Source organism: Crocuta crocuta, unplaced genomic scaffold (assembly GCF_008692635.1).
Source record: "Crocuta crocuta isolate KB4526 unplaced genomic scaffold, BGI_CrCroc_1.0 scaffold1954, whole genome shotgun sequence".
In the NCBI taxonomy this organism is placed as follows: Eukaryota; Metazoa; Chordata; class Mammalia; order Carnivora; family Hyaenidae; genus Crocuta; species Crocuta crocuta.
The window spans coordinates 29757-57254 of NW_027528644.1; the positions used below are offsets into that span (position 1 = coordinate 29757).

Here is a 27498-nt window from a genome sequence, read left to right on the forward strand (position 1 = left end):
TAGGTCTTTCAAAGAACCTTTATTCCACCATTCTTTAAACGGTTATGTGCAAGTACAACCGGACGGCCGACTGGACCTCTACAGTATGACTCATGAGGTCAGAACAGGTCTTACCGGGTATCAACCAATTAATCACATACACCCTGCAGCTCAGCCTCTACCCCGAAGCCCGGATAAAACACGTTTTAAATAATGAACAGCCTGGTTGGCTTGCAGTCTGAATTTTGGTTTATTGAATAGGTCAAGAATTATACTGTAAATAAACATCATGATGGCTAATGATTAATTAACATCACCATTCATTATAAATACCAACCAGGTTAAATAATACTAGTTTACTTACTACCCCTTCCCCCTTCCGGATGAGGGTAAGTCTTTTTCTGGAAGTCATTTTCATGAATACTAGCTTTTAGTGTTTTCTGTTACCTTTTCCTTCACCCATTGTATCGAAGACTCCTTTTCTGTAAACAGAATGAGGACCTGGGCCCCTGGCAGCAAGCTTTCTCATTCATTTTGGGGTTAAACCAAAACTTTTTCAGAATTTGCCCCCATCCACGTTTTGCAAAACAGCCTCCTCCTGTTCTAGATACCTTTGGGCAGATTTCAGACATTCAGGAAATCGTTAGGATCTCCTACGCCTTGCACACACATTTGCCTGTCCCTGACCTAACTTTACAGAGATTAATGCAGGACCCTGCCTTTCACTTTTCATGTTTCTATCTCCCCTCACTTGGCTGTAAAGAACATCTGCCTTGACATTAAGAAAAATGGTAATCGTTACGTTTACTTTCCCTTTAATACACAAGTTTTCTCCTCCTCTAGAGGATTAGCAAAATTTTTCACACTACCTAAATTTGTTCCCTTAAATAAAAGTTGTATGCAAAACTACTACAGTAAACACTGCTCAGTAGGTGCTGGTAGGTTAAGAAGCACACTCCCTTCCTCCTTTCACTGAAGTGCAGAGACCCAGAAGGTGGATCTTCTTGAATGTACCAGTGGTGTCCTTAGGCAACAGTGGCCCATTACTCAGTCTTGCAAGGGAAAGGACTTTGTCCTTGAGAAAGGAAGAGTAACACCATTCCTTTGGGGCTCCGGGTGTCATTTCGATACTGTACAGCTCTGAGGCTTGGGGCAGGCTAGAAAAATTGTAAGAATTCTTGAAAACAACTTCCAAGGTTAATTTCTTTTTAAAACTGCCAACAGATATCCCCATAGAAACATCCACATTTAACCAAAGAAAAATACTCAACTTCAATACAAGCAGAAAGAAAAAAACGGTTCTATAGAAAGTTCAAGTTATACTCTTCAATGCACTAAAATGGAGAAAAGGAGCTTTATCCAAATCAACTGAAAAACCGTTTTTCCTACAACTCGTTCAAGGTCTCTGTTTAAGTTCCGGTCTTTGATTTGCTCCAAAAAAATACTGTAATGCAGGTGCTGTCTTGATAGCTTAATGATGGGCTCTAGATAGACTCATCAGATTAAAAAATAAGCAAGGGATTCTCCCCCACGCCCCACGGACAGAATAAAGATCATCTCTGAGCAGCAGGCAAAGTTATTTAATACAAGGTCACTCCTCAGTAGCGGTGGCTGTACCAGTCATTGTTGTTGACCTGAAGCAGTTCTGTCACAACCTGCAGGATGTTGTGATTGTATTTCTTCAGCAGCCTTAGGTTCAGCTGCCTGTCACAGAATCCCATTTCAAAGAGATGGGCCATCAGGGCTGCTGTTTGATCTTCAGAAACTACTGGCTGTGTAGAATCAAGAAAAGCAGAACATTTTCTGTATCATTTATGTGTCTTGTAAATTGTTATTATCTTGCAAATCATACGAATCTTTCCAGATTTGTTTAAAATATTAGGAAATTCAATACAAGGGTATGGTGCTCCTGTCCACCTGACACTAACGGACTTTCTGAGGGAGGACTGGGAACGCCCTGCTCTAGATTCGGCATCTCGAGGAACTAATGAACTGTCCTCAGAACCGGGAGGAGGATGCTTTGGAGGGGGCTTTCTGAAGGAAGCATTCTTTGGCCTGATGAAGGGAAAGATGCACACAAGCACTGGAAAACACTGTGAAGACAAAGATAATTGTGGTGATGGGACAAGTATTAAGCAGAAGCAGAGGCTGTTATTGGAAGAGGGTCTGGTCAGATATGCAAAGGAGCTGAACAAAAAACTGCTTGGGAAATTACATCTTGGGTGACTTTCTTGGCATTTTTCTCCTTTTTAACAGAACAGAAGCAATCCACAAAAGAGGAAACTAACATTCATTTACCTCCTCCTTTAGGTCAAGCTCTGTGGTGGACACATACCCTTCTTAAATCCTAACACTTTGGATCACTCTAACGCTTACCATTTACTTACCAACTATGTTAACTACCAATTTTTTTTAAAAATTTATTTTTGAGAGAGAGAGAGAAGCAAAACATGAGTGGCGGAGGATCAGACAGAGAGGGAGACACAGAATCTGAAGCAGGCTCCAGGCTCTGAGCTGTCAGCACACAGCCCGACGTGGGGCTCGAACTCACGAACTGTGAGATCATGACCCGAACTGAAGTCGGAGCTCAACTGACTGAGCCATCCTGGCACCCTGTTGACTACCAATTAATTATCTTATGTAAAAAAATGGAGATATAAAATACCTCCTTATTTTGCAGGGTTGTTGAGAGGATTAAGAAGAAAGTGTGTAAGCATGTTGAGCACAGTCTCTGGCATTTCTCTCTACACCTAACCCTTTTATTTAACTTCTCTTCCTTCCCTTTTATTTCAAAACAAATTATCCAGTCTTCTTTCCAGGTTAATCCTTTCACATGTACTTTGCTTGCTATCTCATTACCACTCACTATCTCTGAAATCTCTATGAATTATCCTCTCTCATCTTTTTATTATTGTTTTGTCTTTAGAGAAAGAGAAAAAACGTGCAAGAGGAGAAGTGGGGCAGGAGAGGGAGGGAGAAAGGGGGGGGAGAGAGAGGGAGAGACAAAGAGAGAGGGAGGGAGAATCCCAAGCAGGTTCTACACTCAGCAAGGAGCCTGACATGGGGCTCAATCCGGTGACCCTGGGATCATGACCTGAGCCGAAATCAAGAGCCAGACACTCAACTAACTGAGCCACCCAGGTGCCCCTTATCCTCTCTCATCTGGACTGCTAACCTTCTTTACCACTGGCTTGCCCAACTGTAGAAACATTTCCCTCTGCCTTATGTGTCCTAGCTTTGGCTCTCCCCTGCTCTGTGGCCCAGCTACTTGAAAGTGAGGCGTACTTGCACTCTCCAAGTCCTCTCCACTCGGTCCCTGTTCTCTGCAGCACTGGTCACAACATCCTCTTCATTAAAGCTCCCTTCCCTGAGCCCCAGCACAGAACTCTCATCTTCCTCCTAATTCTCCGTCTCTGCAGGCCCCTCCTTTCCAGGATCCTTAAAGGCTGCTTCCTGCTTTACACCCCTTTTTCCTGGAAACTCTCACCTAATCACATGGCTTCTGCTATAACCTGTATGAGTAACTTTACTTCCAGGCCAAATCTCTCCTCTGTGGGCCACGTGCATATGCCCAACTGTAATCTGGGTAACTTTACCTGGACATGTCTCAAATTCCACACCATCCAAAATGTACCTAATTTTCTTCTCCCCCTGCCCAAATCTATCCTTCTTATAAATCCTAATGAATGGTACTATTGATTGCCTAAAGCCAGAAACATGGGATTCCTCTTTGACTTCTTTCTAGCCTCTTAATCATGGTCTTCGAGTTCTGCCATTTCTCTTTTACCCCTCTTTTCCATCTACACATGGATTCTCAAATGTTTTTTTTTTTTTTTAATTCATTTATTTTGAGAGAGAGAGGGAGGGAGAGAGAGAATCCCAAGTAAGTTCTGTGCTGTCAGTTCGCAGCCCTATATGGGGCTTGATCTTACAGACCATGAGATCATGATGTGAGCTGAAATCAAGAGTTGTACACTTAACTGACTGAGCCACCCAGGAGCCCCTCAAATGGATTTCTTAAAAAAATTTTTTTTTAAACGTTTACTTATTCTTGAAGGAGAGAGGAAGCAGGAGCAGGGGAGGGGCAGAGAGAGAGGGAGACACAGAATCTGAAGCAGGCTCCAGGCTCTGAGCTGTCAGTCAGCACAGAGTCTGACATGGGATTCAAACTCACGAACTGTGAGATCATGACCTGAGCTGAAGTTGGACACTTAACTGACTGAAGCACCCAGGTGCCCCTGGATTTCTCTAGGGCTCCCCCAACTTCTACACTAGAGTGGAGTTCTCTCCCTAGGTACAAATCTGATGTTAATTATTTCCCTAAAACCCATTCACTGGCTCCTCCCATTAGCCTTAAAGTAACACCCAAACCACTTAACAGACCACCCCACCTGCTCTGTTGGTCTTTTCTTCCCAGCCTAAATTCACATTTCAGAGTCACGTTTCAAGTCTTTTTTACTGTCTGCAATGTCTGTAATGCTCTCTCTATTCTTCTTTCCTGGCAAATACTTAAGATGTCCGACCCGTGACCACCGGCATGAGATCTTACACTGCACTGCAGAACTCTGTGTACCTTGCTTGTTCCCCCGTCTTTGGGCAGGGACTGGTGTCTTCTTCACCTTGTAGTGCTGGTACTTGGAAGAGCTTCCCACACATGACAGGTCCTCAACAAACACTAGATCTTTTTCCTTTTCTCCCTTGGGTATCTTGGCTAAAGTCATTTAGCTAGAAGGTGGCAGAATCCTATACTACTCTTCAACCCAGACAGGCAGCATCATTTTCACTGGGGACTTAGCTTTGCTACGGGAAAATAAAACATACACTGACCTGGGCAGTGACGGGCGGCCCGGCAAACAAGGCCTTGTATGCAGAAGCAGCAACAGACAAAGCCCCCTTCACCAGTCCTCCAGCAATGCCGCTCCCATGGTGGTGGTGCCTGGTGAGGAAAACCAAATGACTTCCCTAAAAAACCACAAACTATTATCTTCCTACAAGATAATCTGGGCTCTAATCCTTGAAAGGAAATGGGTTTCTTTCAGAAAGTCAGATGTAAAAAGAGGATGTGATCACCTTCCTATTAGTTTCAGAGCTACAAATCTTGGTTTGATGTAGAGCCCGGTTCTACTGCTGCAAGACAAGGGCGGGCCGAAAACACACCCCTCTGGTTAGTATACCAGCTTTCCATCCCAGCTGAAAATTACACGGTCAAGGGCACAGAGGAGTAAAGGTAGTCTGTCCGCCCAATTACCATCTCAGAGGAAACACCTCCAAAGGCAATGTGCTTTTCTGCGAACTGTAGGGAGGAGCCCAGCGTGCCACTGCTCTGAGCTGACTGGGAGCATAGAGGCAGGTAGGTCTAAGAAACTGTTACTAAGATGCACAGTGGGCTTGACTTTCCTGCCTTCTCCTCTGGTACTAAGGGTGAGTTGAACTTGAGGGCACTGGTCTGGAAGATGAACACTCTGAAAGGTAAGTTTAGCCCTCTGTTCAGTGTTGCTCACAAGCTTCAGGAGAAAAAAGGAGGAATGATGGCTCTCCTCAGCTCTCTGGAGGTGGCACATGCTTTGAGAGGCTTAAGCAGAAGCAATACTGGGACATCCACCTGCTTCTGAAGAAGAGGCTGCACAAGGTCCAGTTACCTTGAGTGGTCATAGCTCTTCTGTCTGCTGTTTACAAGTCCTGATGAGCCTCTGGGCTCTAAAAGCAAAAGAGCTGCTGGTTAGACATAGCGTCCACAGGTGCCTAGTGTTTCCTAACTCAGAATGAAGCTATTTTTGGGAGGCAGGCAGCAATCTGATCACAGCATTTAGGTGGGTTTTTTTTTTTCCATCTGGGAAATTTTGCATGTGGTTTTATGATAAAGGTGGACCGTCCAGAATGCAATGCAAGGTGACTGTTTATTGAATCAGAAAAATCTATAATCTAATCACCCATTTATTAATTTTTCAGTACTTTTAAGTTTTGTTTTTTGAGGAAGAGTGGGAAAGTCTACTAGCAACGTCAAGGCACTGTTGTCTTAGAAAACAGCCTCGCAGGTGGTATGAACGTGCTGACCTGCTGCAAGGTCCCACAGGGAGGAAAGGTGGAGCTGGGCCTGGAATCTAGCCTGGTCGAGCTCCACAGCCTGTGTTCCCACTGCAGCACAATGCCCACCTCTGTGAGGTCTCACTTCACGAATATTAAGAATATTTGCTAGAGAATAGAAAACAGTATGAGGGAGGGGCACAGAGAGAAAGAAAGGGCAAAGTTGCCAAATAATGCCAAGAGTCACAGAGACATGGTGGTCCTTTATACCTGGTTTCATCAGAAAGGAGCACAGAAAAGGATATAAAGCTCAGGCTGGTCATTACCTCCTTTGATCTGATCAGGGACTGAAGAAACTTCTGGTATGGTAACTGGTAAATCCACTCCTGGGGAACCATCGTGCTGTGCACAAGGAGGGCTCCTTTTGGAAAGACACAATACTGAAAGTCAGTTGAAAAGACACCTACGGGAACGGCGGAGAAACAGTAAACATGGCACAGCAGTGCCCGATTCCCTGCAGATGCTTCACATTTCTGATCCAGGTCTCCTGTCTGAATTTAGGGATCAGGTGGAAAGGGCTCATTCTACTTCTGGGTTTCCTCTTCAGCCACAGTCAAGCTACAAAGACCAGCTTCAGTCAGGTTACCACCCCCTACACCAAGTGGTACTGATAAAAGGGAAATGCCTACCTCCCTGAGAGAGTGGTTTAAATTACAGTCAAGGCTCCACCATTACTATGATGGAGCAATGACACAGATGAACAGATAATTAAAAATCACTGTTTTCTGATTTTAGGGTGTATTTTTTCCATAATAGATTAAGCTTCCTACCACACTCTGGGTAACAGGAAAATAAGTTTTGCCTGCCTTCACCCACGAGTCAACAGAATGGCGAAAGAAGATCCAGGGATGTTTGTGTTTAAAAACTGGCTCTCAATGACCAAGACGTAAATAGACTGTACTCAGATAATTAACTAAAACAAGCATTTCTTTAAATCCAGAATCCACAAATTCTGGGAAATACAACTTTTATTCATCTAAATTCAGACGTTTATGGGAAAGTCTCTTCCCATGCTGACAAAAAAACAGGTTTTGTGATGGAGTCCTTTCCTCTCTATTCCACCTGTGAAGAACAGCCCAGCTTAGAGGGGTGTGGATGGTACCTGGGCAGCTGTGGTGGAGGCCCCACCACCTCTGGGGTTAGGGGCACGGTGTCCAGAGTCTGTGAGGTCATGAGGATGTCGTTGATGCTCTGTCCCTGTGGCTGGTTCTCCCCTCCAGCGAGCCTCTCCCCAGCCTCAACCCCAGCTTCCCCTTCAGCCCCACGCTCCAGGCCTGGCTGTGAGAGCGCAGAGCTGTACATGGAGTCCCCCAGGGGGCGGCTGGTATCAAAGCACTCAGGCAGGATGATGATATAATCCTCTGAAGAAGTAGAGGACTGACTCTGAACTTCATCTTTGAGCTCATCCTCCTCCTCCTCCTCTTCCTCCACTTGCTCCTCCACGACAGCTTCTTCAGCGACATGGACAACCTCTTCCTGCTCATCTTCAAGTGGTCCCTCTTCAGGGGAGGCAAATTTCACTAAAGGATGAAAGCAACTGATTTTCAGCTACAACTAGAAGTCAGCCCCTGGTGCTGCCTTTACCTGATAAAGCCTTGTGGGTCATGGGCTACAATCATGAAAGCCAGAGGATGAGGATGAGCCAGAGGGAAGAGCCTCAGTTATGGCCACATTCTAAGTCTGAAGCCTGTGCAAAGCCAGGAAGAACCGAAGCTCTTAACAAGGTATGTAAAAACATCAAGGCTTCTGAGAAGCACCATGAATCCTAAAAACAAATCAAAACTGATATCCTAGCTACTGGTGCTCTAACAAGAGAAAATGGTAGGTGGGGAGTGCTGCTGGACTGTGTGCCTACTTTCCTCCCTTTCTTTGCAAAGTAATGGGTAGTCATGGTAGAAAACTGGCAAAACATGGATGAGGGGAAGAAAAGATACCTATAATCCTATCAGAGATAACTACTGGGAACCTTTGGTGTAAGTCCTTCCAGATGTCTGAGTTATGCATTTGTATGTAAGTGTATGTGGGTGAAATAAGTGTTGTGTATTTTATTTCTATTTATTTATCTATTTATTTATTTAGTCAGTTTCAGCTTTATTTTATATTACCCTTCCTAGTTAGCTTACAGCGTAATATTGGGTTCAGTAGAATTTATTGATTCCTCACTTACACATAACACCCAGTGGTTGACACAACACGTGCCCTCAATCCCCATCACCTACTTTTTAGCACATCCCGTCTACCTTCCTGTGTGTGCCCACGCGCGCACGTTTTAAACAAAACGAGAATAAAAATATTTGAAGGTATAGGTCAAATTTCATTATAAAAAACACAAGAGATTTTCCCACATTATTTTGAAGCTCTAGAATTTGAATTTCTGGATAGTTCTTAAAATATACAGTATGGGCTCTACAGATCTGATCTAGAAATATCTGCTGTGAAGAAAATGAATCACAACAGAATAGAACTTTGCGAAACTTGGTTTGGTACCCTTGCTTCTACCCGCTACTTCCTGGCCTGTGTCCTTGGAGAAAGGCCTGCCTCCAGCTGCCAATGGAGGTCTCTGCAGAGGAGCGCTGTCCACTTACAGAAAGACTCCTCATGGCAGAGTCCAGGCAGCACAAGCGGTTGCTGTTCCTCTGCGTTGTGCAGCTGTGATTTTGCCCCTGAGAAAGTGTGAACATGACTTATGGTGGCTGCTTTGCTCTTGAGGCTATAATTAAAATGGGCAGGTAGAGCGTGTGGAGTCTAAAAAACCACCATGATCTGAATTCTAACAAAGATCACCGAACCTCCACTGTCAGTGAGGAAGAGCGCTTTTTCCTACCCTGGTCAGGTGGCCACAATTCAAGCACCGTCCAGCTAGCTGGGGGAACCCGGGGACACTCACTGTGTGGGGACTTCTGTCTGCAAGGTGGTCTGTGATCTGGGGCAGCATCCAAGGTAAGGGATCGGATTACTGTCTCACACACGAATTGGGTCCCACTCAGGTCATCTTCTGCTTCCTCCAGCGAGGCGATGTTCTCAGCCTTCCTCTTTACTGATGCTGTGGGATCTGAAAGACAAAGCCTATCTGCACTTGGTGTTGAGGAGCTTCCTGCACTCACGTTCCCATGCTGACATCGTGCCAAGGAACAGCTGTGGCTATCTGTGCCACGGGAAGGTCAGTGGGGAGTATGTGTGAAAAGGGTATAACACCGAAGGGGACAATGCAAATACTTTACAAATATTGAAGCCCCTACCAGGAAGCGCTTTAAATCCTGCCCCTTCGCTCTCTTCCTGTATCTGCCCCAAGCCTGGCTTCTCTATTAGAGGATTGTCATGCGGCAGAGGAGACATGCAGGGAGTCATATCTGCACAACAAAGACAGAAAAAATCATCAACCAAGAAAAAGCATCACATCATCAACAGAGACCAGAAGCAGCAGCTCACAGACTTCTTGTCTCCTGCGGGGCTAAAATAAATCTAGGTAGGCTTCAAGGCCTGTTGTGAAGAAATTCTCTAGGCCATCAGGTGTGAAGTATCTCAAGTCAGTGAATGCAGGAGAGCTCAAGTCATCTGGCCTTAAAAATCATGGCCCAAACACAGAACCAGGAATATAAAGGGAAAAAAGGACATAATGTTTAGAGAAAAATGGAGAAGAGGGCTCCCCCCACCTTACTTTTTAAAGATTTTATTTTTAAGTGAACTCTACACCCAGTGTGGGGCTCAAACTCACAACCTCGAGACTGAGAACCTCACGTTCCACCGACTGGGAAGCCAAGCGCCCCAAGAGTCCCCTTTTTTGTGGGAAAGTCTTACACCACCATGTATTGTTGACTCTGACAGACAACAGAAAAAAGAAGGGACATGGATCCATGGGTGCAATTTTAATGTCACATGGTGGGAGAAATCCTTGTCATCTATTTCCTCAGAATAAGACACTACCTACCTGAGCCTGGAGTGCAGCACTTTTGTGTCTGTTAATAAAACAAACAATATGGGTTGAATGACATTCTTACCCACGGGAGTATTGTGGGGCACTCTTTCCAACTCTTGGACAATGTTTATATCCAGCAGCTCAAAGGACAGCAGGTCCTAGAGGAATAAAGGGCAATGTCAGGCTACTGGCAGTGGGGGCTGGAGCAATGTTTTGCCTTGCTGGGACTTGTAGGCCAAAGGGCATCACACCTTCCGGGACTCTGTTCATGCCTCGCCTCAGTCAAGTGAAATCAAGGAGAGTGAAATGGGAGCTAGGTGTTCAAATAACGAAGTGGCATGGGAGAGTGAAAATGCAATGGGGGTGAAAATGAACCAGAGAAGCAGAAGTGGAAAGACAACTGAAGGGAAGCTGCGGGGAAGCACAAGACTGAGTTCCCCACTCAGAAAGGAAACATGTAGTTCAGAGGCCTCCTTCCACAGGTGACCTCCTTCCCACTATGTGCATCTGAATGGACTGAAGTAGGCACATGGCTAACTTGCTGGGCACTGCCTGTAGTCATACCACCTTCTCCTCAATGGGGTAGGGGCTCTTTTTCCACTGCCTTCTATCTCTTTTCCCCCACTCAGTCTCCCACCTGGGCAGTCAGTAGGTCCACGGAGGGGATATAGAGCTCCCTCTCACTGGCAACATTTTTTGTCTTCTGTGGGATGCAGGTTCCTGTCCCTTGGGACTGCTCAGCTACTTCATCAGGCTGAATTTCTTCTTTGGCCAGAAGAAAAGCTTCCTATGCAGACAAACCATTGGGACAAATGTTAGGCCCTCAGCTGAACACAAAAGGTAAGGTGGGTAGCTGCCTCCCTAAAAACCAAAGCACTGCTGCACCTCTACATGTTTTATTTTTTAAAGTTTTAATTTTTTAAGAATTTTCCAATGTTTATTTACTTTTGAGAGATATAGAGTGTGAGGAAGGAGGGGCAGAAAGAGAGGGAGACACAGAATCTGAAGCAGACTCCAGGCTCTGAGCTAGCTGTCAGCACACAGCCTGACGCTGGGCTCAAACCCACGAACCGTGAGATCACGACCTAAGCTGAAGTTGGACGCCTAACCGACTGAGCCACCCAGGCGCCCCCTCTGAATGACAAGTTAGATTAACCATAGTTGATGACAGTCAAGAGCAGGACAGTAACTTTGGTTAACTAAATCTAAGCAGTAAAATACTCTAAAAACCAGTAACACGCTAATAAAGGGAGGTTGCTTAAAAAACCTGCACCGACTAAAAAACACGGGCAAGACTTCATTAGCAGCTACAGAACACACATGTGGGACATTCAGGAGAAAGAAGGGTTAGGGAGCAAAACCATCAGTCCAGCAGTTCCACAGGCTAGGTGCCCAGCCTTCCCTCCTGCGGCAGAGGCTGGCAAAACATCGTTACAACGAGATAGAAAAGCACCGAGGGATGCCTGCACCAAGATCCTAAGGACAAGCAAACAAAAGCCTTGAGGACTAGGCCTAATATAAACATATTGACATGTTGGGGGGCGGGCGAGGGGTGGAGCTATGCTTCCCAGATGTCTGGAGGAATAACTAACTGCGAGTGGGCTGTTTTGGCTTGAGCTTCCCCTTCCAATGCTCACCTCTTTCTGGCAAGTGAGCGCATCAACTTTGCTTGAGCTAATCATGCCCTTTGCAATGTTCTCAGGGCTCTCTGTGGAGGGGAAAGGATCCACTATGATACTGCACCAGACCCGAGGCCCAAACTGCTGGCCTTTGTGAGAAAGACGCCAATGGGAAGTGTATGTTCCCTCCAAGGCTGGGGCAATGAACTCGACGGACACAACGCCCACGTGGCCGGCCTTCAGGCAGGGAACCAGAACATCCTTCTTTTCTGTAGAAGCCAAAGTTAGGTTTCCCCACATGAACTTGAGCTGAAAAGAACAGTGACAAGAGAAAGCTTGTCAGCCGAGCACTGCCACTTCTAATCACATCTTCACATTCTGTGTGGGAAAAAATACCTTTGTGTCTCCATTCCACTTGACGTTTCCTGTATTTTTCATCCTCCAGTGTTTGATAAACTTGGTTCCTGGCTGAAGGTGAGTCCCATCAGGCAAATTCTCATCCACAAAAGCCGCACTGAGGGTTGGCATAACTGGGGCACATGGCTGTGAAGGGAGCCTGCACAGAAATTCAGGTAGTCACTTGTGGTGGGTACAATGGCTTCAGAATATCTAGCACTGTGTGGTTCAAGAGGCTGACAGTGACTCTTCACGTGATAACGCATTTGCCTTAAACATAATGCTAATAGCGGGCGCTCAGCTGGCTCAGTTAGTGGAACATGCGACACTCCTGATCCCAGGGTTGTAGATTCGAGCCCCATGCTGGGTACACATTACTTAAAAATAAAATCTTTATGGGCACCTGGCTGGCTCAGTTGGAAGAGCATGCAACCCTTGATCTTGGGGTTGGGAGTCTGAATCCTATACTGGATGTAGATATTACTTAAATAAGAAAAAAAAAATCCTTAAAAAAACCAGAATCCCAAGCAAGCTCAGCGCTGTCAGAGCAGCACCTGGCTTGGGGCTCAATTCCAAAACAGTGAGATCAAGGGGCGCCTGGGCGGCTCAGTCGGCTGAGCCTCTGGCTCAGGTCATGATCTCACAGTTTATGGGTTCGAGCCCCACATCAGGCTCTGTGCTGACAGCCAGCTCAGAGCCTGGAGCCTGCTTCAGATTCTGTGTCTTTCTCTCTCTGACCCTCCCCTGCTCACGCTGTCTCTCTCCAGAAATAAAAAACATAAAAAACAAAAAACAAAAAAACAACAAACTGAGATCATGACCTGAGCGGAACTCAAGAGCTGGATGCCCAACCGACTGAGCCATCCAGGTGCCTCTATAAATTTTTGAAAAACAAGACAGATGTGACACCTGAGCTGAAAAACTATGGTGAGGATAAAGATCCATAAATAACAGAACTAGAGAGTCAGGTCCTTCAAATCCCAACTGCCTCCAGTGACAAGAGGTCACACCAGCCAGTTTGGAACCTTGCTGGTTGCTGTCTTTCTGAGGAAGGCAATGAAGCAAGTGTCAACAATGACCACCAGACCACCCTGTAAGAATACTAGGGTCAAGGGTGCCTAGGTGGCTCTGCAGGTTAAGCGTCTGACTTCGGCTCACATCAAGATCTCACAGTTCATGAGTTCAAGCCTCGCATCAGACTCTGTGCTGACAGTGTGGAGCCTGCTTGGGATTCTCTTTCCCTCTCTCTCTGCCCTTCCCCCACTTGCACTATCTCAAAATAAGTAAAACTTAAAAAAAAAAAAAAAAGAATGCTAGGATTAGAGAATGGGAAGTTTTAAGAGTTTGGGTATTAGGGGCTGCCAATAAGTAAAAGAAAATCTGGCTGAAGTTCTGGATTTGGAAGGCAGACCTTCACCTTGGTGCCCACCCGGGCCCAGGCTTACATCAGGGTGTTTGACTGCAGCAGGCTCTCGGGTCGGCCCAATGGAGACCTGGGGCTCTGGAGTCCGTGGATGGAACTCCACAGATGAATCTTCCTGTGGAGCTTAAGCTGCTTTTTCAGTTCCTTGACCTCTGCCTTTCGCTGTTTCTTCTCGGCTCGCAACCTCTGCTTTTCTGCTTTAAGAAAGTTCTTGTCAACCTGTTTCTGGAGCCTGTGAGGTAACAGATTAAAAAGTGTCAAATAAAACAAACCTCACAAACAAAGCTTAAAGCTATTTTGAACCACTTGTAGCCTCTGTCAGCGCCAGTTTCTAGTCTAACTTCTTTCTATAGTTTTCATTTCTGTCTTATTAGCTTTGGGTAATTGTCCTCATCACACACCAACTGGAAATGAACAGGAACTAAGGAGGCTGTCTGCATTTTTGCGATTCACACTCCATCACCAGAACCAAGACGCCCATCAGAGAATAAGCCTCCTTTACTTAGGGTTTTACCTGGCTTGTTCCAGAGCAGCAGGAAGACGAGGGGTGGAGAACCTTGGGTGAGAGAATGCTTCAGAAGAACCCACAACAGGTCTCCGCAACTTCAGCAGGATGTGGTTGGAGTCATGGGCATACGGCCCCGATTCACAATCTTCACAGATATTGTAGGATGGGCAGAGGCTGTGGGCAAAACATGGCAAGCAGGAAGTACCAGAGGTGGTGAGACAGGAGACGAGACTTCTACACTGATTCTATTACCAGCTAGGTGGTAACCCAAGCATGTCACCTGGCCATGCCATGTCTCTAGTTTCCTTATTAATAAAATGAGGATTAATAGACTTAACACGTACCCATTTCACAAGACAATCTATGAGAGGAAGCAAGATATGAAAGCATCTGGAACAACAGGGTGATAATCCCTGGCGATATAATTTTGTTTTGGGGAGCATAACTTTGACTGGCTCTGTTAGTCATTTTTTTTCCCCATCGTCTTTTGGTTCTGTTGGTTCAATGTACATCTGAACACAGCAACAGTCTGAATAGTTACCCTTCAAATGGTTATACTTCTTGTGGGTGGAGAATAGCTTATTTCCAACCTAGAGCTGCTATCTATGTGTGATGTGCAGAGACAGAGTACACGCAATTTACCTTTACCTATGCAGGGTGTCAGAAGGCCTGCTCAAAGGTCTTCTGATAGCCATGCGTTCCAAAGTTAGTTTACCTGCACTGGTAGCGCACGCCACAGATCCTCCTTTGGCAGCTGCTGCAAGCAATATGCCAGTTGAACTGGTTTTCTGGCAAAAACAGTGTTTCCTCTGAAATAGGCATGGAGATGTCTGAGGGACAGGAACCCAACGATGGGTTCTGGAGGACAAGCTTCTCATGTAATTTCTGTTCCAGTTTCTCAACTGTTTCTTTAACCACCTGTTCTCTGAACTAGAATACAGAGCAGAAAAGGGGAAAACCTTAGTTCCAACACAGGAAAAAGGCCTGGAGATATCAAATACACCACGTACCTCCCTGTTTCTGGTATGGCATAAGAACATAATAAACGCCTGATAGTTACTAGAAAAGGTGGCAGAAGAAGAACTATTCTCTTCCACAGCTAAACTGGTTCAAAGAAGACACCAAGAAATTGTTTTGATGAGTAAGCTTCTAACCTCTTCCTTCTCAAGCATAGAGGCTTGTTCCTTTTCCTTACATCTTTAGAGTCTGGCTCCCTCTTTTTTCCAGTCAGTCACTGTAGAAGTGAGGTTTCCTGACCGGAACCGTTAACACTCTTCATTCACCTGCACCAGAGGCAGCAGCCATCTGGGTTCGGATTGGTATTTCTCCCCCACTCCTCCTGTGCCAACACTGCTGCTAAAACCCAAGCCAGAGAGAACACTCACTGTCTCCAGGTAGCTCGTGAACCAGTCTGGGGGCTTGTCTTGAGGCTGCTCTGCATTATGGGGAGCAAGTGGGAGCCGCTGCAAGGAAACACAACCCAAGATCTTGGAGGTTTATTTATTTATTTTTTAATGTAATCTCTACACCCAACATGGGGCTCGAACTCACAACCCTGCGATCAAGAGCCATGTGGTCTACTGACTGACCCAGCCAGGCCCCCTGTTTAAAATAATTTTTCTGGAATGCTGGCTGGCTCAGTTGGTAGACCACGTGACTTTTGATCTTGAGGTCATGAGTTTAAGCCCCACGCTGGGCATGGGGCCTACTTAGAAAAAAATAACAATTTTCTTTTGTCAAATAATACAAATGTATGGTTAAAAAAAAAAAGTACAATGAAGTATAAAAGGAAAACACAGTCTCTATATCATCCTATTGCCCTCTCTTCGTAAGTAACCAGTTACCAGTTTCAAAAACTCAGGCAGAGGTGGTCATACCTCCCAAATTTTTGAGGGACAGCTCAAATGTTAGACCACGGACAAAAAGACATTAGGCTAGAAAAACTGTAGAGACAAGTCCATTCCCTTCATACCTGTGTTGCAGGTTCCTCTGGGGTCTTCATGTCTGATCCTAAGACTCTCACCAGGGAAGAATAATGGGCAAGTGGCTTCTTCCCTGCCCTCGCAACTGGTCGTTTTTCTGCTATGGGTGGGAGTGGGGTTTCATCCACAAGCCGGGAGCCTTCGTGGACTTGCATCTGCAGTTGGTTGCCCTGCTTAACCGCCATCTGAGAGCACACGTTAGGAATAAAAACATACTGTGCAATTCTTTCCCAAATGAAATTTCAAAGATATCTAAGCAGAAGAGGTAGACTGAATTATGCTGAAAATATTAGGATTTACCTTTATTTTCTTAAATCAAATGGCATATACAATGTTAGTCAGCCTGCTGTTTCTTTTCCCAAAATGTTAACTAGAAATGGTTCTATTATCTAAAACACAAAAGTACATTTAATGTGGCACCTTACCAGGTGAAATGTTTAGGACTCTACTTACGGATTTTAATCTTAACTTTTCAAAAAAGTCAATCCCAGACTACCAGAACCCAAAAAACTTAAAACCAAATGCTATAATTAAGCATTTATTTTTCCATTAAGGACAGTATTTTAGAAAGCATACTTGAATGGCCACCTCTTTTTGAAGAACATCTTAAAAATGCTATTTTGAAAAGTACTTCAAGGAGAACTTGAGGTTCTAGGAAGGTACTCCAGTGTCCATGAAGAGATCGGGGTCAAGTCTATTAGTTTCTAGCTCTCCCCACTTGTCAGTCAGTGACAAGAAGAACTGCTTTTCTTTTTTTTTAATACTTATTTTAACAGAGAGAGAGACAGACAGAGACAGAGGGAGCATGCACACAAAGAGGGGAAGGACACAGAGAGGGAGAGAGAATCCCAAGCAGGCTCTGCGCTGTTAGCACAGAGCCTGACATGGGAATCAATCCCACAAAGCGTGAGATCATGACCCAAGCCAAAACCAAGAACTGGACACTCAACCAAGTGAGCCACCCAGGCATCCTTGATGAACTATTCTTTATTTTTATACAGTAGGCTTAAGCTTCCATTTATTTTATTTTTTAAAAGTTTATTTATTTTGAGAGTGGGCAGGGAAGGGGCCGAGAGGCAGAGAGAGAGAGAGAGAGAGAGAGTGGGGGGGAAGGGAGGGAGGGAATCACAAGCAGGTTCCAACTGTAAGAACAGCTTGATGCAGGGCTCAAACTCATGGACCATGAGATCATCACCTGAGCCCAAAACCAAAGTCAGATGCTTAACAGACCGAGCCACCCAGGTACCCCAAGCTTCCATTTAAAAACCGCATTCTATGGCCAAAAAGTTTAAAAAGTATTAAGAATCAGCAAATCTTCTTAAAAGGCCACATAATAAATATTTGAGGCTTGCAGGCCATGTGGTTTATGCTCAAGTCTGCACAAAAGCAGCCACAGACAATATGTAATAGACATGGCTGGGTTCCAATAAAACTGTATTTATAAAAACATGGCTGGCCCACTGGCTAGTTGCCAGCCCTTGTTCTAGACCATAAGCCAAGAGGCTTTTAACAAAATGTATAGCAAAGTCTGTGGACAAAATTGCTCAAAAAAATTATTATAATGAAATGTGTTAAAATATAAACACGGGATCTTAACTATCAGGTAGTACTATGTAAAAATGTATACAAAGTCTTATTTCCTGAGACAGGGCAGGCTTATACAACATCTAGACTCTCCTGAGGTCTGAGATTTCTGACTGCATAGATAAACAGGGATTGTGGGAAGGAGAAAAGTTTAGAAGCCCGTAGAAGACTTTTTTAGTCAAACTATTGTAGCTTCTGAGAACAGGGAAAGAGAAGAGCCAGCTGGACAAGGGTGAAAGGGTGTGGAGCACAGCAAGTTACAACAGCTTAAAAGCAAAGGGGAAATAAGAAGAGCACATGAAAGCTGGAGAAGAAGGAAAGTATGAAGCATGAGATAACTAAGAGATGAGCAGCTCAACTAAGAGAAACCCGGGAAGGGCCCGAATGTCCAAAACCAAGAGACTGGCTAGTAAATAAGGATTTCTGAGTAAAAACCAAGTCGGCTGGCTGAACTGCTGAGTCAGGTTGCACCCATAACGGTAATTTTAACCAGGCAACAGAAAGGGTAAATCCAGCTCCCAATTTAAAAAATCTTGCCCTTCCCTCACCTAGACCAAAAGTGATTAGGGAAAAGAGTTTTGTTGTGGACTACAAGTTCATAAAGGATAATCAAACTTTAATTTTTTTAATGTTTATTTCTGAGAGAGAGAGAGAGAGCGAGCGAGCGAAAGCGAGCGAGCGAGCAGGGGAGGAACAGAGAGAGGAGACAGAATCTGAAGCAGGCTCCAGGCTCAGAGCTGTCAGCATAGAGCCCAATGTGGGGCTGGAACTTACAGACCATGAGATCATGACCTGAGTCATATCAGAATGAGCCACCCAGGCACCCGAAGGATATAGTCAAACTTTAAAGAAAAATCTTAATTACAAAGGTGGTAACGAAAAGACAGCTGGGCACACCTTAAAGATGTGACTTTGAGAAATGCTCCGATTCATTACTGACAAGCAAGAGATGGTTAACTGGTTAGTTTATGCCTTGAATGCTCCCACTTTATAACATTCTATAGGAAATGAGGTGGAGCACCTGGCTGGCTCCGTCAGTAGAGCATGTGACTTGATATCATGGTCATGAGTTCAAGCCCCATGTTGGACAGGAAGCCTAGTTAAAAAAAACAAAAACAACAAGGTGAAGGAAGGAGATGAAAAATGTGAACCAGAAAGCATCATTCTACACAGTTCTTTGTATTTTTAAATCCCACGACAATGACACCAAGACCAACAATGAGAGAGAACAAGATCTAGAAAGAACTTTTATATCAGGAGCTGCCTTTTGCTGAGTGGTATGCCCTACTCATCATAAACTCCCTAAAAATCTGTTTTTGTTGCGTTTCATTAGTATCCCCTCATGGCTAATGGCATTCAGGTTCAAGTTTTAGTTAATAAGTATTTTAAAAATTATTTGCAAGTAAGATGAAAATAACGATTACCTTAAGTGCTTCTTCATATTCTCCTAAAAAGACAAAGAATATATATACTGTGTTATTTCTTCACCACCCCAAAAGATTCTATTTAAGTACAGCCAATCCTCACTTCTAAGAATTTTTTGCTTAGAATCCTTACACTTTATGCTGACAAACTCCATTCCCGTCCCACTGCAAATAGAAGCCACTTGTAGATTAGTTCTGCCTCTTCAATCTCTCGCTCTCTGCTACTGGAGCCTTCCAGCTAAAAAAACCTCAATTCACTAGGTTTAGTGAAACTGGGAACGCACGGGAGTTCATGGATAGTGTTAACCCAGGCAGACCTCAAATGAATTGCAGTTTTGGTTCCAGACCCCTGCAATAAAGCAAATGCCAGGAAACTGCAAGTCAAATCAATTTTATGGTTTCCCAGTGCATATAAAAGTTATGTTTCCACTATCTGCAATCTATCAAGCAACGTAATAACATTATATCTAAAAAAATGTACATACCTTAATTAAAAAACACTTTATTGCTAAAGAATGCTAACCATTGTCTTGAGATTTTAGCCAGTCAAGTCATAAACAAAGATAACAGATCATCCCGTGATAATAACGAAAAAATTTCAAGTACTGTGAGAATTACCAAAATGTGACACAAAGTAAACAAAAGCTGATGGAAAAAGTGACTCAGGGTTGCCACATATCTTCAGTTTGTTAAAAAATGCAGTGTCTTCAAAGCATAATAAAGTGAAGTGCAATAAAATTATATGCCTGTTCTATCATTACAGCTGGTTAAAATCAGCTTTTGGGGCTAGCCTGGGGACCTAGCCTTTAAACGCAACATTGGTCCTATGGGAAAATGCACTCCAAACTCTGAACAACCAAACCATCTTAGAAATACACTCTGGAATACCACTTGTTTATAAGTTGACATTAACATATATACCAAATCAGGGATAAAGGCAGCATCAGGAAAACAGAGTTATATGTGTTTAACTGAGAAGCATATTTTCAAAATATTAACATCTTAAATATAAGAGAAACTTCCATTAAAGTTGTCCTTAGGGTCCAATCAAAGGCACTAATGTATATATTAAAAACTCTTATAAAATAAAAATCTGCTATGTAACTAACGGCCATGGATAAGTGAGTGTGATGTCAATTTACTGTATGTTAAATTTACTGCAGCAAGATCTGAGCGTAAATGGAAACGCATACACACATCAACAGATTAGGGCTTGAAAATTTCTTTTTTGAGAGACAGAAAGAGTGCACATTCACGCATGGGTTGGGGAGAAGGGCAGGGAAAGAGAGAATCCCAATCAGAGGTTTGATCCCACAACTCTGAGATCACGACCTGAGCCGAAATCAAGAGTTGGTTCCTCAGCCGACTGAGCCACCCAGGCATCCCCTGATTAAGGGTTTTAAATAAAGTTGAGCTGGTTCTCTCAGGAACTCACCTTGACTATTGATGGATACCTGTAAAAGGACAAAAGCAACAGCGAATTATAAACCTCCGGTCATTGGAACATTTCTGTTACTAGGACCAGCCTCACAGATAAGATGAAGAATCTCAGGTTAGGGATTCAGCTTTTCTAGTATCATGAACTAACTGTGAATAATAATTAAGGACTTATTGCTTAACTCCTGTAACCTTCTTTATTTCAGGTACATTAAGAGGCAGCATAATATAGAGGTTAAGAGACAGGCTCTGGAGTCACAGTGTATGCAATAAACCCCTTCTCTCCTATTTCTAAACTTTTGTGCCTCTGGGCAAGTTACTTAACCTCTCTGGGCTTCAGATAATAGTGTAATACCTAATATGTAGTACTGTTGTTAGACTGACACATTGCAATCAGTAAAGAAAGGTTTGTCATTTTTGTTATTATAAGCTAAATGGCAGGCTGTGGTATATTTGGACTATATCACTACATAGTTTTAAAAGTTATTGCTCAAATTTCTTTCTTCGATGTTTAGTCCTTATTTCTCAACTCCATCTCAGATTCCACAGTCGGCTAAGAACATGCAATTATCAAGTACATTTAAACCACTACACAAATGAGAAAAGTGTTAGTCTTAACTTTTTAATCCCCCATCATTCTTGAGAAATAAGATCCCTATCTGGACACCTGTCCATGGGTACCATCATATACTTTACCTCTTCATTTTCCTCATCCAGGTATTTTATCTGAATAGTGTTCAGATCAAATGAAACTTTTACCTGCAAATGAAATGTACATACATGATATCAAAAAAGCAGATCGTAACAGAAACCCAGAAGTCATAAAAGAAAGGGTGGGCATAGTTTCACTACATAAAAATTAAACATTTAGGGGCTCTTGGGTTGCTCAGCGAGTTAGGCATCTGACTCTTGAGTTTAGCTCAGGTTGTAATCTCACAGTTTGTGGGTTCAAGCCCCGCATTGGACTCCATGCTGACAGGTGCGGAGCCTGCTTGAGATTCTCTCTCTCCCTCTCTCCCGACTGGCACACGCACGTGCACTTATGGTCTCTCCCAAGATAAATAAATAAACTTAAAAAAATTAGACATTTAAATGGCATAAAAGAAGAAAACCATGTCAAAAGACAAAAAATAGGGAAAATATTTGCAACTCATAATGAAGGGTTATTACCAGCAATACACAAAGATCATCTGCAAAACTGCTCATCATTATGACTAACACACAATCCAGGTAAAAGTGGTATAAGTGTATAGAGATTTCACTCAGGAGAGATCAAATGTGCCTATCAAATATATGAAAAGATGTTCAACCTTAATGGTAGTCACAATTATGCAAATTAAAGCAATGAGATGTCATCTCAATAGATGGTGAAAAAATTTTAAAGCCTAACATCCAACGTTGTCAAAATTCAGGGCACTTCATACATTTCTGCATTTGCTACAACTGTTCTGCAAAGCACCTGGCAGTATCTATTAAAATTTAAAATCACATGCCTTGTGACCCATTAATCTCTTTTTGGAAAACTTTATCTTACAGAACAGTGCATAAGTTTTATAGACAAAGAGATCTCTCCTATAGTTTATTTTTTAACGGTAAAAAGAAAAACAACAATAACAAAAAAAAACCATTCTGACCTTGAGGGTACTGAGTAAGTCAAATATNTGGTTAAAAGGTATGAACTTCTGAAGACTTTCCACCATTTCTTTTCCTTTTTAGTTATCATACCACATAACCAAATAAAAGCAGGTTTTTACCAAAGGGTTTTGTTGGATAAACATGGTTATATAGGAAGTAAAACATTCACTACTGCAAACCAAACAAAAGCCAGAAGAGTACAAAGGGCAAACCAAGAGGAGGGAAGGTACTGACAACAACAAAAAAACAGATGAGCAACCAACTTGACAATAAACTATTTGTAAAAAAAAAAAAAAAAAATTAAAAATTAAAAAAAGTTTAAAAATAAAATAAAAAATATATTAAAAAACAGATGAGCTGTTAAGCAACTTTTTTTTTTTTTAATATTTATTTTCGAGAGAGAGAGCACAGGAGGGGAGGGGCAGAGAGAGACAGAGACACAGAATCTGAAACAGGCTCTAGGCTTTGAGCTGTCAGCACAGAGCCTGACATGGGGCTCAAACCCATGAACCATAAGATCATGACCTGAGCCAAAGTTGGACGCTCATCCAACTGAACCACCCAGGCGCCCCATGCTCAACTTTTTTTTTTTAAGATTTAAACAAATTTTTAAGCAATCTCAACACCCCACTAGGCACTTGAACACACAACCTCAAGATCAAGAGTCATGTTCTGTGGACTGAGCAAGTCATGTTCTCTGACCTAGCAAGAAAAACAATTAGCTCTTGCAAAACAGGTTATGTCCTTAGTGGTTCACAAACCACAGTAACATATCTGCTCTCAGGCAGGAGAACATTTCCCTGGAGCCTGTGTAGGGTGGGGTCCACACCAATTCATTCCTCAGACTGTTTCTAAAATTAACAGGCTTTCCAAGTCCTAGCTGCAAATTAAAGAATTTGTTTATTTATTCTCTTGGGGGGGGTGGGGTGGGGAGAATATTGCCTATATGAATATTGAACCCCTCTCAAAAGTAATTTTCCAAAATGCCTAGAAAAGGTAAATATGATAGCTATGAAACGACATTGCTAAAAACAGCTACCTTTGGAAAAATTAGGCTTAAAGGACGGCTAACACTCACCATAGCTTCGACATCAGCCCAAGTTGTATTTTCTGGGTCGGAAACCAGAAAGCTTTGAGTTTCATTTTTGAAAGTCACATTTAGAGTAACCTGTGGTTCCATGCTGTGGGGCTAGAGTTGAGAGGATGGGTGAGAGAGAAAACACATTAAAAAGGGTTCTATAAACTGCATAAACATTCATTCAACGAATACGTGTGAAGGCCTAATATGGGTTAGGGTAGGACGACATGACAGCAAAGGAGAACACAATATCTCTGCTCTTCTGCTACTTACAACCTGGTGGGTAACTTAAAACAAATCTCACTGTTAAATGTTTGCTGAAACAGTATACATTTTGGCCACATCCACAGAAATCCTCAAACAGTTGTAAAATTCTTTTGGATTTATGGAACTTTTTATGATTAGTTAATTCAATAGATACCACTGAATATCCACTAGTAGCAAGATACCAACAAAGATGAAGAACACCCATTGGTCTCTACCCTCAGGGAATTTACATTCTCATAGCTTTAAAGCTACATTCAACATTTTTCCTTGAAAAGCAGCCTTTTCCTAAATTGAGCAACCCAGGCTCTTTATTAAGATCAGTTTTGGGGCACCTGGGTAGCTCAGTTGGTTAAGCATCCGACTTTGGCTCAGGTCATGATCTCACGATTCATGGGTTCGAGCCCCATGTCGGGGTCTGTGCTGACAGCTAGCTCAGAGCCTGGAGCCTGTTTCAGATTCTGTGTCTCCCTCTCTCTCTCTGACCCTCCCCTGCTCAGGCTATCTCTCTCTCAAAAATAAATAAAACATTAAAAAAAAAAATTTAAGATCAGTTTTAACAATTTAGAAGCCAATATACTAGCCAAGAAACTACACAAGGGTAGCAGTCAACACTTTCATCCAAGTTCATGTGTGGGTTTTTTTTTTTTTTTTTGGATAGTTTTACTTTCTTTTCTTTTATGGAGAATTTCATACATAAAAGTGGAGAATCATGGACATATAACTATAATAAACAACTCAAGGCTACCTTCATTTTGTCTATTCTTCTGTATTGCTCCAAAATCCCCCAATATAGATTGACCACAGTCAACTAATGTTTTGACCACACTACTGTAATCTAATTAAAAAAAAAAACCTATTATGGGAAAATTTAAACATATACAAAAGAAGAAAGATTAATATACAATGAACTCCCAAGGACCCATCAGGAATTTTCCATAATTATCAACAACCCACAACTAATCTTGTTACACCAATACCCTTTCCCTATTGGATTATTTTGACAAACAGCCATTATTTCATCCATAACATAATTATGTAACCCTTAAGAAAATAAGAAATTTGCCTAAGAAGTTAACAATTCTATAATCTAATGTTTGTTCTGGTTGGTTGTTTTTAAATAAGAATTTTATTTACTGATGAGTTGTTAGATTTTAAGTTTATTCATTTATTTTGGAGAGAAAGAGAGCCTGCTCAGAGGCACATGTTGGGGAGGGGCAGAGAGAGAGGAAGAGAGAATCCCAAGCAGGGTTTGGCACCATCAGCACATAGACCGATGTGGGGCTCGAACCCATGAAACACGAGATCATGCCCTGAGCCAAAATCAAGAGTCGGATGCTCAACCGACTGAGCCACCCAGGCACATCTAGATTGTTTTGTTCTTATGACTCTGTGAAAAAATACTTTATTAAAATCTAAACCTAAGTTGCAATAGAAAAGGTCATCTTTTAAACATATTCATCAGCAAATATTTTAAGAAATCTCTTGAAAGAATCAGATTCTGCTCTAGGCAAATGGAGAAAGGAAATGAACAACTATGTCTCAAGAGTTTGCAGTGTAATGGGGGAGGTAGCTAAAGGGCTGAGAAGAGCTGGGCTCTAGACACAGCTCTGACACATTACTAGCTATGTACATAACAGCAAGTCATTTGAACTGAGCAGATCGGTTGCTTAATCTGTAAAACAGGTCAAACAAAAATGTGTGTCCAAGTTTTCTGAAAACATTACTCAAGAACAAAAATTATAGTAACAAATCAGTCTTTAGAAGCCAAAATAGTCCCGTTTGTCCACGATATAATGTACTCTCCTGTGAAACAATACAATTGAGAGTGTCATTAAAAAGGACTTTGGGAGTGCCGGGGTGGCTCAGTTGGTTAAGAATCTGACACTTGACTTTTGATTTTGGCTCAGATCATGATCTCACAGTTCACAGGGTCAAGCTCTGCGTCTGGCTCCATGCTGAGAGTGTGGAGCCTGCTTGGGATTCTCCCTCTCCCTCCTCTCTCTCTGCCCCTCCTCTGCTTTCGTGCTCTCTTTCACTCTCTCTCTTAAAAACAAAACATTAAAAGGACTTTGAACTTTCTGAGGATCAGAGATTTTTTAAAATTCAAAACCAATCATCCTCAAATTTTTTTTTTCATTCTTTGTCCCTACCTACAGTCAAGGTCACAACCAAAACAACAGCAGTTTCTAGCACAAATCTACTGACATCTAATATTCATTCATATGGAATGCAATTCTTGGGGTCCTTAACATTTGGACAGAACTCCTCCCCAGGACAACTTTCTAGATTCTTGAGGGGGAAAAAAAATCTGGGAAATGAAGTAACTGATTCAGTCAGCCAAAAAGTGGATATTCTGAATCACTTTCTTATTTTTCAACTTCCCAGAAACACTTCCACTCTTTTGAGAGTCCAGGAGGAAACTAATCTAACGCCCCTTGTCTCAAATTACACAATTAAAATTAGTTTAGATATCTTGGAGCTCATCCAGCTGGTAGGCTGATGAGAGAAAACAGGAAGTGGAGGATTCTAGTTTAGCTGGAACATATCCAGGTCTTCTTAAAGAACTGCCTATTTCTGTTTGGCTTTTATGTGAAAATTCTTTCAGCAAGAGCATTAATCTTGACTTTGTGGAAATACCAAAGCTATGGTTAGCACCATCTGATCTTGTAGGTTTAAAAAGCCAGTAAAGTCTGATGGCTGGGTCCTAGGCCTTCAGCTTTCAAAACTGACCTTATTATAAGTTCATGCCACTGGCTCACCTTTGCTTGGCACAAGTCAGGGTTTCCTCTACGTCAATTTTTTCAGAATACCAAAAATCCCTTTAGTGAAGCGGACCTGGGAACCTGAGCTTTGATTACCATCTCCACCAAAGGCCTGACAAGCTATCCGGGGGTTAAAACATGGGACATACTACTGGGTGCTTGACAAAAAGGAAAAACGGTGCCTTTCCAAAACTAAAGGCCTCTGACCAANGTCATTTTTTTTCCTTGCAGACTTTATCCTCGTCCCCCAGTTATCGTTTCCCTAGCCCTCCATGTCCCCAAGACCGTGTCACCATCCCGAAGAATCTCGCTTTCTTTGCCTAGGCCCTCTTTCTGCTAGAGTCTCGGCCTTCTATCAGCAGATGCCAAGCGTTCTGAGCCATGGACCCTCCATCTCTGTGGCAGTAGCCGCCGCCCTCAGCCCCTTGGCCCGAACGGCTCTCTCAACCAGTTAAAAAACTGGCTGCCCCCAGACATAGAAAAAGTCGCCCCTCTCTTTTTGCAGGACCCCTTCCTTAAACTTCCCCTAGCTCTCAGTGGCGATATGCTCCCACCCCTCTGTAACCGCAGCTACTTCCTTACCAGCTCCCCGCCCCCGGGGGGCGCCTGCCCGAGGCCAGTGCAAAAACCGTTCGCTGCCAGCTCCGCTGCTATCCCTGCGGGGTAAATCTAACATGGCGGATAGAAATAGGGCCTAGCCCCCAGTTTCTGAGTTTCCGACAAGATGATTGGCTCTTACCAGCTGTCTCTCAAAACGACCACCTCCCTTGATTGGCCGAGCATGCGTGGCAGGGGCGGGGCAACCGCAGTCAGAACAGCACAACAACAACAAACACTGGGGCAGAGGGGCGGAACTACAAGTGCGCAGTCGTGGGCCGGGGGCCCATTACCCCTTCCCAGGTATATTCGGCGCCCACTGCGTTCCCTTAGGTCACTGACCTCGGTGGACTCCTTGCCCGAGACTTGCGGGACTGGATGGGAATTGTAGTCTTCCTGGGACTTGCAGGTTCTTTAGCCTATTCTCCGCTCTCAAGATGTGAAAAATTAATACTCCAATCCATATCTGTTGACGTGCGTAAGCGCACGGAGCTCTTCAATCTGTCACCCGGATTGCCGTGACAATCTTGCCCGCTTCCGGTGTCGGAAGCGCCTCTCCATAAGACTACAGTTTCCAAGGAACACTGTGGCGAAGGCCTTTCGATCCGCAATGCATGCTGGAAATCGTAGTTTTCCCCACACAATGCTTTTATTTACCTAAACTGGAGCTTTCCATGGCGGCGGAAATTCGGGAACGGAGCCTCTTTTTGCGACTGTTTCAGGCAGTATCTTGCGCTTCTATTCGGGCCTCAGTAGTGATTCCGACCCTAGTCCCGCATTCTCGGTGACGTAATTAGCCGCAACTGA

The 27498-nt window shown here is 43.3% G+C and overlaps 1 protein-coding gene across 3 annotated transcripts; it reads right to left on the reverse strand.

The window, feature by feature from the left end:
• Nucleotides 1–27498, reverse strand: NBR1 (NBR1 autophagy cargo receptor). 3 transcript variants are annotated; one of them, XM_077755242.1, is made up of 22 exons: nt 27034–27498; nt 23066–23176; nt 21049–21111; nt 20351–20369; nt 18916–18938; nt 15898–16092; nt 15311–15388; nt 14641–14855; nt 13932–14099; nt 13440–13649; nt 11995–12154; nt 11617–11907; nt 10617–10766; nt 10062–10137; nt 9303–9413; nt 8951–9115; nt 7166–7583; nt 6330–6424; nt 6034–6171; nt 5619–5676; nt 4807–4915; nt 1–1751 (listed from the first exon to the last, which is right to left on the reverse strand). In XM_077755242.1, exons 2-22 carry the CDS (start codon nt 23165–23167, stop codon nt 1578–1580), a joined length of 3018 nt encoding a protein of 1005 aa, XP_077611368.1. In that variant the 5' UTR covers nt 23168–23176; nt 27034–27498; the 3' UTR covers nt 1–1577. The 3 variants fall into 3 exon arrangements, with proteins under 3 accessions (XP_077611368.1, XP_077611367.1, XP_077611369.1); XM_077755241.1 differs by lacking the exon at nt 27034–27498 and adding an exon at nt 26677–26762; XM_077755243.1 differs by lacking the exons at nt 6034–6171; nt 27034–27498 and adding an exon at nt 26677–26762.